The sequence below is a fragment of the Helianthus annuus genome, chromosome 16 (assembly GCF_002127325.2).
Source record: "Helianthus annuus cultivar XRQ/B chromosome 16, HanXRQr2.0-SUNRISE, whole genome shotgun sequence".
In the NCBI taxonomy this organism is placed as follows: Eukaryota; Viridiplantae; Streptophyta; class Magnoliopsida; order Asterales; family Asteraceae; genus Helianthus; species Helianthus annuus.
In genome coordinates this window covers 94,157,476-94,169,118 of record NC_035448.2, presented here as the reverse complement: position 1 = coordinate 94,169,118, position 11,643 = coordinate 94,157,476, and the positions used below count along the sequence as shown (strand labels likewise).

At 38.8% G+C, this 11,643-nt stretch overlaps 1 protein-coding gene across 1 annotated transcript; it reads left to right on the top strand.

Annotated features, from left to right (window-relative positions):
* Nucleotides 1-2,073: 2,073 nt before the first annotated feature.
* On the top strand, nucleotides 2,074-4,881 carry LOC110915051. Its single transcript, XM_022159678.2, has 5 exons — nucleotides 2,074-2,706; nucleotides 3,128-3,194; nucleotides 3,291-3,614; nucleotides 3,674-3,859; nucleotides 4,236-4,881. Exons 1-5 carry the CDS (start codon nucleotides 2,309-2,311, stop codon nucleotides 4,773-4,775), a joined length of 1,515 nt encoding a protein of 504 aa, XP_022015370.1. The 5' UTR covers nucleotides 2,074-2,308; the 3' UTR covers nucleotides 4,776-4,881.
* The last annotated feature ends 6,762 nt before the right edge of the window (nucleotides 4,882-11,643 follow it).

Sequence of the window (11,643 nt, the reverse complement as noted above, 5' to 3'; positions counted from 1 at the left end):
TTTGGGCCGCGTTCACCATTGATTAAATTGCTAACCTGCTCCTTGAAACTATTGACTTGGAAACCCACACTCTCCCCTGCCCTGACAGTTGCTTCAGCTTCCTTATCCAAATTCGACACAACCTGCACCACATTAGGGCCTACAGCTCCATCATCACAACCCTTCGGATCCCCGTAAGCGTTTGACTCCGACCGGTGCCTATCCGCAGGCGTATCTTCGACCATAGTGTCCCTCGATTGTTGCAACACCAGATCGTCTGCTCCCGGGGACCCGTCATCTTCTATTCTCATAGACCCCATCTCCCCTGAACAAGTCGCCGGATTATTCAGATTGAAATGAGGATGAGATGTGTTTGCCATATTAAAGTTTGAAAAACCAGCCCAATCCTTCTCATGGCCTTCCTGATTGGGGCTTCTAACTTGTCTAGGCCTTTTACGTGACCTGGTTGTAGTCTCAAAGCCCACTTCAGGATTTAGCCCAATTTTGAAGCCCAAATCCCCACCCAACTCTGTTGTACCCTAGCCGCAAAAGGCTCGCCATTTGCATCATTTACTTTTCTTGGAGTCTGCTCCGCATGAGCATTAGACCTCGGATCCGGAGACACCTGTTTCTCTTCCCCAAGCTCCCCATGCACATGCATGGACTCTTCAGTTTCCGCCAAGTTACGAACCGTCACCGGATTTTTTTGACCTCCGGCCACCGTCTCCACCAACTCCTCGTCCCGAATCTCCCTGTCTTCCCTCTCATCCACCATATTGAACACCGATTCCTCCGATCTCGCCTTAGATTCTGTGTTTAAGCCTGTGAGATCCTGCCAATTGAAACCATAACCATCCTGATCCACTTCCATGGCCCAAGCTAGATACGACTCCCCTTCCCACCGAATTTCCACATCTTCATTTATCCTAGATTTTGATTCCGTTACCACTCCACAGATGGCACCGGAATTATCCGGACATTCCCACGAAAAATTTGCGCCCATCACTACCCTCCCATACTGTTCAGCAATCTTGTTGAAAAGGTCATTATCCCTAAGCTGGATCGGCACCCCGAGAATTTTGATCCAAGCCAACCGCTCGGAAACAACCTGTTCACCTTCCCACAGGGCAGCGGACGATAACACATCACTCCACAACTCTTCCCGTCGTCTGATAAATTCCAATGCAATTCTCTTTTCTTTAAACACAATTAGGACTTTCACACCTCCAAGATAGCTAAACGGGCTTTCTTTATATCCACCTTCATCTAGCATGTTTCGTATTTTCCCGACCGCCCTCACATCCACCGCATCCCCTACCACTGCACGCATGATACAGTGGTTGGGATATAGAGCCGCTTTTCCGGAAAAATCCACAATCTTTCTAGTCTTGGCCGTATCTCCTTTCGTCCCTGTGAGGGCATCAATGTACGATATCCCATTTTTTACTGGTACATATCGTAGCACCGGCTTCTTTTGTGGTTGCACCTGGGCATCCACATTTCTTGTTTGGCCGTTTCTAAACTCACCCACATTCTGCTCGAATTTTTGGTGAAATTTATCATATTTTGCCAAACATACATTAACCTTAGCTTCATAAATTTTCACTGAGTTCATGCCCCAAAGCGTTGCTTCCACGTCCGTTACACCTTCGTATCTAACAAACCCGAAAAAGTTTCCCCTCGAATCTTTTTTCTTGGCCACGTATGCATCTTTCACCACTCCATGGGGCTGAAAAGCCTTCCGTAACAACGAGTTCGAGATTCCTCCTGGCAAGTTCGTCACGTAGAAAGTCGTCTGTGGCTTCCGATTGTTAAAGTTGAAACCCTTATTCCGGTAGGGGACATCTGTCCACTCTCTGCCTCCGCCTCTATAACCCATCTTAGTGAGCATACACCTTGGTGGGGTGACTTGTAAGTTGTATTTATTAATGACCAACCTAGGTGTTTTAAAAGTTTCGTCTTTAACAATAGACCACCACCTCATTCATAAAAAAAAAAAAAAAAAAAAAAAAAAAAAAAAAAAAAATTGACGTTAATAAGTGACAGATGAATGCCTATAAACATGGAATAACAAACATTAAAAGGAAGTTGAGACTAATTTGGCCATATGTATTTTTTTATTTTCCTCTAAATCAATACGCCTTTACTATCTTGGTCAATCTTGGAGGCTCCGCGAATAAAAAAAGCTAATCTGACAAAAGAAAGTAGGCAATTGTCCAAAAAAAGCACCAAGTAACAACAAATTTGCCACTTGAAATATTTTTTCACACCCCTTTTCTGCTTCCTAGTTTGCACGGCATCAATTTCTGGATCAGATCTGCCGGTATCGATGGACAGTACACCTGGAGAAGCAAATTCAGAGGCCGATTTGAACAAAACAGAGTTGGAGGAGGAGGAGAAGGTGAAATACAAAGGAGTACGGAAGCGCAAGTCAGGAAAGTTCGCGGCGGAGATCGGAGATCCGAAAAAACGCGGTAACGTTTGGCTGGGGACCTTTCTTTCTCCAATTGAAGCTGCAAAAGCTTATGATAAAGCTGCTTTTAAAATGCGTGGGCCCAAAGCCAACCTTAATTTTCCACTTGACTTTGGGATTTCACCGGAGGACTCAACTAAAACTGAGACTGCCACCGTCGGCCGGAAAAGAACCAAAGATGTTAGCCAGGCGGAGCCGGAGGCAAAAGATAACGGAGACGATAATTGTCCCGTCAAGTTACATGACGGTTCAGGGTATGTTGTTTAACAGTCAACGTTTCGTGTGTTTTTTTTATATTCTTTTCTTTTTTTAGAAAGACTGCACTGCACTAACAAAATTAAAATAAAAAAAAAAAAGTATTAAAACTGGCACCGGCCAATTATAATCCACGCTAAAAGTTTGAACGATATCAATCTTGACTTTACAGTTAAATGTAACTCGCAGAACATTATAGATTTACACTTAATTTAAACTTATGATTACGCTTAATTACTTGTAATTGTGCATAAATAAATTAATGTTGGTTATGCTTAGCGGTATTATCAGCAAATTATTCGTTTTTGTTAGATTTCAGCTAGTTGGTCTTTAGTAAAAGCAACAATTACATTCTTGCCCTGCAATAATTAACTTCCGTTTAAATTGTCCTTATATGTACTCTGGTCGTTGCCAATGTAGACCATCATCCCCCGGTGGTGGCTCGATGTCTCCGCAGTCGCCCTCTCCTATCCGCCAGTCAGCGCCGGTAACTACTCTCCTGAACAATTTGTGTGCTTTGAATCAACCTATTTGCCTACCTTTTGACGATTGTGTTCATAAATATTAAATATCTTGCTGCCAGATCGTGTTAAGTACTGACGATGGTAAGAGAGATTATTTCAAGTGGACGGATGAGTATCTGGTGGCCATGTGTGATATCTTAAACAAGCACCTTACCATCAACGGCAGAAATTCTCCGTTTAAATGGGCTGATCTTCAGCTGGAGTTTGAAAAAGTTAGTCACCATAAGTTTAAGAGTTTTACAGCTTTAAGAAGCAAGTATGATGCAATGCGAGCAAGGTATAATCTTTGGAAGTCGTTGAAGAATGGTGAAACCGGTCTGCGTTGGAATGAAAGTACAGGGAAGCTGGATTGCTCGGATGATTGGTGGGAAAAGAAAATTAAGGTAATATTGTTTCACTCAGTTTTTAAATTAGTTTGAAATGTAACCGACTCGATGTGCAGGAAAATCCGGAATTTAAATTAGTTCGGAAAAAACAACCGTCTAGAGAGTTGCAGGAGGCATGGGATCAGTTATTTGAGGAGGCAGCTGCCGATGGAGTAGATTATGTGGCACCAATTGTAGACCTGAACCAGGCACATCATGTCGATAGTGTGGCACCCTCTGTAGACCCAAATAAGTTGAATCAGGTACTAGGGATGTGCATGACTCATTTTGGTCGATTTGGGCTCAAACCCAAGTTTCAGTTTTTTCGGTTATAGCAAACCGCTTGGTTTCTCTTTTTCGGTTTTTCAACTGGGTTCGGTTCGTTTTTGGTTTTACATTTGGGCTTGAAATGTTTGTGCCCCAAAATAATTAATTTGGGCCTTAAATTTTTGTGCTGATCCAACATAATCCAATAACAATTTAGGTGCGGTTCAGTTTTAGAGTTAGGTTTGGCTTTGGAGAGAGGCATAACCAAAACCGAATCGTAATTTTCGGATTTTAAAGAAACAAAACCAAAATGTTGGTTATTAGTTTGGGTCGGTTATGTTTGGTTAATCGGTTTATTCTCACCCCTATCAGGTACATCATATGACTCTTGAGGATGATGACGAGGAGGATCGCGTAGTTGATTCTTCAGAACACGCCCTAAAGTCTTCTCAATTTGGAAACATGGAAACTGAAGAGGCCACCTCCTTTTCAAATTTTGCAAACGCGGTGAGACGAGAAGAGGGTGTAGCACCAAACCAAGGTGACGGATGTACACCGTCTCAAAAGATTGTCAAGACGAGTACTAAACCTAAACCTACTCCAATAAAGTGTAAAACGACAGAGTCAGAGAGAGCTACAATGTTTAAGGAGTATATGACCCGACAAAATGCTACTCAACAGCGTGCTTTGAAAATACTGAAGACTTGTGAAGTTAGTGATTTTAGTATTAGCTCGTCGATAGGAGTGATTAACCGTATGGTTGAAGACGGATTAATGACATCATGTAGTGAGTTGTGGTGCTTTGCAGTGAATTTGTTTGAAGATGATGTGAAAAGAGAATTGTTTATGAGTCTGCCGAATGATGTTGGTAGGCTGGCTTGGCTGCAGTATAAGCATAATCTAGCCAACTAAACTAAAGTTTCTTCTTTCTATGTAGCTGATATAACGTTATGTCTTTAGTATGGATACTTAACTTTTTTTTTTCTTCTGAATTTAATCTCCTGCTACTTTAACCTTCTTTTCAAGTACTATCTATACATACATTAAGGGTAAGTCTAGCAAAATAAGCCCATCCATTCTATTTTGTGTTGATATTGGCATTTTAAATTTTAAGATGGGCCAAACAAAATTAGTCACTAGGTTAGAATAGGTTGTGAAGTGCTAGATTAAAAAAAAAAAAAAAAAAGTGAGTAGATCAGAATGGGTATGAGATAAAACCCAAATGGGTCAGGATGGATTAAAATCACTTAATTAAATAGTAGGATGAGTTTTAAGATAGGCCTATGATAAGGATTGACTCATTATCCGATCCATATCCAAATAATTTCCAGATCGATCCATATTAAAAAAATATAATAAAAACCACAAAAAATAAAAAAACCAAAAAATTCTGAAAAATAAACAAAATTCTAAAAAATAAAAAAATCAACAAATTCTAAAAAATCAAAAAAATTGTAAAAAATAAAAAAAAATCTAATATTCTAAAAATTCAAAAAATCAAAAAATTCAAACAAATTCTAAAATATAAAAAAATCAAAGAAATCTAAAAAAAAGTCAAAAAAATTCTAACAAATAAAAAAAATTCTAAAAATTCAAAATAATTCAAAACAATTCTAAAATTAAAAAAAAACACATGTGTTAGCTTTTGAGTTTAGTTTAGCTTTTACGGTTAGGTTTTTTGAAGGTTTAGGATTAGGATTAGGTTTTTGGGTGTGGGGGAGGGGGATTTAGGTTTGGGGGGGGGGGGGGGGGGGGAGTTTAGGCTTTGGGAGGGGGGGGGGGGGGTTAGGTTTTTGGCGGGTGTCGGTAGGGGGTGAGTTAGGTGGTTTAAGTTTTTCCGTATCATTGCATATGTGTAGTACAATTTTTTTGGAATTTTTTTATATATAAAAAGTAGCGAAAATTTAAAAAAAATGTAAAAAAAAATAAAAATTTTGGTAAGTTTTTAGGCTTTTTTAGTTAGTTTTTTGGTTTTCACATTTAAAGTAGTTTTTCATGATCCATCCCCTAATATATACATACATATATATATATATATAGGGTAGGGTTCATGCGAGAGAACCACCTTTATTGCGAGAACCAATGTGAACACAAAAAAATACCTAAAAAAATCTAAAAAACACAATTTTTTTAATATTTTTTTTTTAAAATGCTATATTTCGTTACAAAAAAAAAAACTTTTTTTTTCCGAGTAACAGTTATGGATGCACATGTGCATATGTATCATTTCTTGGATAAATTCCGTAATATATTACCAGTAGTAGACAAATGCACTTTCATTTACATTACCATACGCAATACACTACTTTTTTATATTACCAATATTAAAAACGCAAATGTGTATCATTATGTATAACCATAATATAACGTGTTTTGGTACAAAAAGTTTGTGATTTTAAATGATGCAGTAGGCCCCTATATATGTTTTCTAGTTAGTTATATCTAGTGATTGATAGTTTGATTATATTTATCACTTTATGATGTAATATGTTGTTTGGATTGTATAAAAGGGTGTCGATGTACATGTAATAAAGTGAAATATTGGTAATGGTATTGTATTATGGATGGTAGGAGGTAATGATATTGTATTACGCATGGTAGGAGGTAATGGTAGTGTATTATGGATGGTATGATAAACGAAATGGAAAGTGTATTCAAAGTGGTGTACCAAAATACGTTATAACATGTTCATACATATAGATGCACATATGCATTTATAGTTAATGTTATAACAAGTTCATACATATAGATGTACATGTGCATTTCTAATATTGTTAATGTAAAAAGTAGTGTGTTATGAATGGTAGTGTAAATGAAAGTGAAATTGCCTAATAGTAGTAATGTATTACGGAATTTGTCAAAGAAATGACACATATGCACATGTGCATGGATAATTGTTACTTGAAAAGATTTTTTTGGTTTTTTTTAGTGACGGAATATAGCGATTTAAAAAAAATATTAATTTTTTAAGTGGTTTTTTATTTGTAGGGTATTTTTTGGTTGTGTTCACACTGGTTCTCGTGGTTCTCGCAATAAAAGGTGGTTCCTAACGGATTCTTCTCCTATATATATATATATATATATATATAATGATTGGGTTTGGTTTCCTTTACTTTGGTTACATCACGTGGTTGGTAATTGATGATAAAACATTCGGAAACTGATAATCATAATGGTTTACATAATATGTTTTTGTGATCGTAATGGTTAACCTAATACGACATTTGAATTTGGAGGGAAAAATATGTAAAGCACATGGATAGATTATGAGAAGAGTTAATTACTGTTTTCGTCCCTGTGGTTTGTCAAAAATCACTATTTCAGTCCATTAGTTTAAAAATTGTGATTTTAGTCCCTGTGGTTTCACTTTCATAACCATTTCAGTCCACCTTCGTTGACCCCATCCATTTATTCTGTTAAGTACACGTGAATTGACCATAATGCCCTTATTAATAAAAAACAAAAAGATGTCTAAATGAGTTAATTACTGTTTTCGTCCCTGTGGTTTGTCAAAAATCACTATTTCAGTCCATTAGTTTAAAAATCACCATTTCAGTCCCCGTGTTTCACTTTCGTAACCATTTCAGTCCAGTCTCATAACACCGTCTATTTTACCTTTACGTTTTTAACGAAATACCTAAATTACCCTTGTGTTAATTATATATGGACTTATATGATTTTATTATTGGATTTATATGATTTTATTAGTGTATGACATATGGACTTAAATTGGATTGTAGGGTTCGACCCACCATGGCTTTAGTAGAAGTAGAAGTCTGGCACTATTTTTACATATATGGTTCCAAAATTTTAATTTTGAATTTTAGAATGAGAAAATGTCCAGGTAAGCATTATTTTTCAAAGTTATTATGTTAATTGATGTTGCTAGGAAGATATTAATTGGGGTAGGGTAATGGGTCACCGGAAATTAAGAGTGTGGGGTTGTGATGCCGGAGAAGATAACCAGAAACTTTTGTCGGAAATGAGAGCAGGGAGGGAGTGGGGTGGGGTAGGGTAGCGTGGGGTTGTGTTTTAACAAGTGGGTCCTAGAATACAATCTTTTAAATTTCCATGGTTTTTTTATTTAATTAACACAAGGGTAATTTAGGTATTTCATGAAAAACTTAACGGTAAAATCGACAGTGTTAGGAGACTGGACTGAAATGGTTACGAAAGTGAAACCATAGGGACTGAAATAGTGATTTTTGACAAACCACAAGGACGAAAACAATAATTAACTCATTTAGATATCTTTTTGTTTTTTATTAATAAGGGCATTATGGTCAATTCATGTGTACTTAATAGAATAAATGGATGGGGTTAACGGAGGTGGACAGAAATTGTTACGAAGGTGAAACCACAGGGACTGAAATCGCAATTTTAAAACTAATGGATTGAAATAGTGATTTTGACAAACCACAGGGACGAAAATAGTAATTAGCTCTTATGAAAATAAGTATAAACTATAGGGATGCCTATCGAAATAACAAAAGGGCAAATAGTATTTTTGCTGCATATCGGAAACTTCGTTAGTTTGAGGGACTCAAAATGTAGCGAAATGCAAACCACAAGGATTCAAGCGTCCAAAGTTGTGACACTCTGGGTTTTCCCGAGTCAATATCTTGTAATAACATTGTGTGTATATACGTTATTAAATGAAAGTTGCGTGTTATCTTGATGTTCTATGTGATCCTTGCACTAGGTATGTATATGTAGTATATATATAGGTATGTATGTATGTAGTGGGCCGAGACCGCGAAACCCGACTCGAGACCACCCGGTCTCGAGTGAACAGTGAACGGTTGGGCCGTTTGGGCCGCACCTCCTTGAGCCCGTGAATTGGGTTATAAAACCCTCACATAAGCCACACCTTCCTATTCTTTGGACACTCAAACCCCCAAACATTCCCTCACTCTCACACACACTCTCCTTCTCCCTTTCCTCTCATCTTTCTCTCACTAAAACCCTAAGATACCATCACCGTCCTCCTTCTCACCTATTGGACTCAACCGGCAGCAATAGGACTCTCGGAAATCAGCTCATCATCACCATTCGGAAGCTAGTTCATTGATCCTCCATACCCTCAATATCCAGCCGGTATGTGTTTTGTAGTTGTTTAGTCTTTAAGGTGATTTTAGGGTACAACATGATACTACTTGAATGAATGTGTAGCATAATAGGTGTTGTTGTTGTGGATGTTTAAATGATGCAGGATGAGTAAACTGTGAATATGCAACTTGTTGATGAACAATGTGTTTCTTACTAGAAAGTATACGGAAATATTTCTTTGATGATGTTTTGCAAGATTGCTTTAATATCTACTTTAGGTGTTATGATTCTTGTCCATAAAATGCAAGGTTATGAAGGATGAACATATGATGGATATGTGTTGAATGTGTTTGAATGATGATATGAACATTTGAATATGCTGTGTTTGATCCGTTTGAATTGAGAATTGGACAAGAAAACATGTTTGTGCATTTCGGTTGGATAGTACACAATTTCATGAACATGCAATTTCATTGGATAGTACATCAGAGGTTCTAGAAGGATTTCATGTGCACGCAACCGTGTTTGCGAGTCGAGACCTTCGGTTGCGACTCGAGACCAAAACGTGACAACTCGAGACAGACTTCAAGGACTCGAGACCGGCAAGGTCTCGAGTTGAGACTTCATGATCCCGACTCGAGACTGGACTCGAGACCCCTGAGGTTGCGACTCATGCCAACACCACTCGAGACTAGACGATCATAACTCGAGATCTCCTGGTTGCGACTCGAGACCGCGTGTTCTCGAGTCGAGACCACCTTGTCTCGACTGGGCTGCCTACCTTGGTTATTGGGCCACAATGTGTTATGTTTGGACTATGTGTTAACTATTACTGTTTAACCGTGTAATTATTAGAGCAGGCCCAATAACTTAAATGATAACTGCATGCATTCTATGTGTTAGATACATGTAGGATATTCGTGATTACTTGTACCCCCAAACCTGACCTATACTGGTAACCATGTTAGGACGTGGTGACCAGCAAGCTTGACCAAGTAAGCTAATCTGCCGAGCAACCCAAGGTGAGTTCACAACTTAAAGCATGCATTCCCGGTGGATTGGGAAACGGAACTAAAAACAACACTATCCCATTGTGAGGGATACAAACTTGCTTTTCTTCCCTTGTTACTGGGAACAAACTTACTTTTCTCCCCTTGTGTGGGACTCTTAGTTAATTACTGTTTATACGGAATGCAACGGGCAACACTAAATGAAACTCTATCACTTAAGTCCCTACTACTTAATACCGATTAGTCGCCAGGGCCAGGCGAACGGGTTATTAGTTGATAGCGCTATTTAGGTCTTACCAGCCTCACACCGTGCCCGTGTATAGGATCGGGAGTGAACTAATAGACTCTGGCAAATCCGTCAATATGATAGAACATTGACAAACGGGGCACTTTACGGAAACGTACGGTCACATGAAGTATTCGGTATTGGAAAAACAGTTTAGTCACTTACTTATGGGGTAGCTCCCCATGGCATGTATAAACGGATAAATTAACTAGTGAAACAAGTTTTTTTGGTAATTAAAAACTGGACAACTCGTGAACTCGCCAACATTTTTGTTGATACCCTACTGCATGCTTTGCAGGTACCCAGTGACTCAGGAGCTTGCTACTTGGGGATGTGTAGTGGTCGTCTAACCCATGTGTTGGGTTCTAAATAACTTGAACCATGAACTTTGCTTTAAACTGTTTTGCCTATGCTACCGCTACTATGTTACTATTTGAACTTAAAACTTTTGAACTTGATTATGATATTTTCTAACCCTGTGGTTGGTGAATACTACTTTTGCTATTAATTAAATTGCTCATTATAATTGGTGGCTGGATCCTGGTCAGTCACGCCCTCAAGCGGATGATACTCCGCATGTGGGTTTTGGGGGTGTGACAGATTGGTATCAGAGTCATTGGTTATAGTGAACTTGGTTTTAAAAAGGGAATCTTTTTGAGAAAAACCAAACTATAACCCGTGACTCGTGACGACACTACACTCCAAGTGCAGGACTCAACCCCTTTAGACTTTATAGCTCGAACTAGTGTTTACTTGCTTGATTACTTTAAGCTTTTTGTTCGGCTATACGTACTAGTGTGCCTAGTTAGATAGATACACCTCCCTCTTCTACCTCATTCTCGCTGTATTACGACATCACACTCATACTATGTTTTCTGGTTATGAAGACAATGAGTGGACGCGGAAGAGGAAACGTTAACATGACTCAGGCTCAGTTCACTAACCTGATCAACACAGTGGTTGCAGCTTTCGCAGCTCACCCTGGAGGTAAACTCGTTATCTTAGGATGTTTAGATCCTACCGCCGCATCGTCTTTTCACCCCTAAACCTATTTCGCTTCACTTCTCACAACAGGTCAGCATGCGCCTGTGCAACCACGTGTTTTTACTTTCAAGACCTTCATGGATTGCAAGCCTCTCCCTTTCAATGGCACTGAGGGTGCCATAGGTCTTCTGCACTGGATCAAGAAGTTCGAAGCTATATTCGCTGTCTGAGAGTGTCCCCCAGCTAATTGGGTGAAGTTTGCTACTGGTACGCTTGAAGGAAACGTGCTTTCCTGGTGGAAGGCACAAATTCAGATGCTTGGTTTGGAAACTGCTAATGCTACTGCGTGGGAAGATTTCAAGGATATGATCAAAGAAGAGTACTGTCATAGGGATGACATCCACAAACTCGAGAACGAGTACTTTGAGCTTAAGATGGTTGGGTCAGAGAT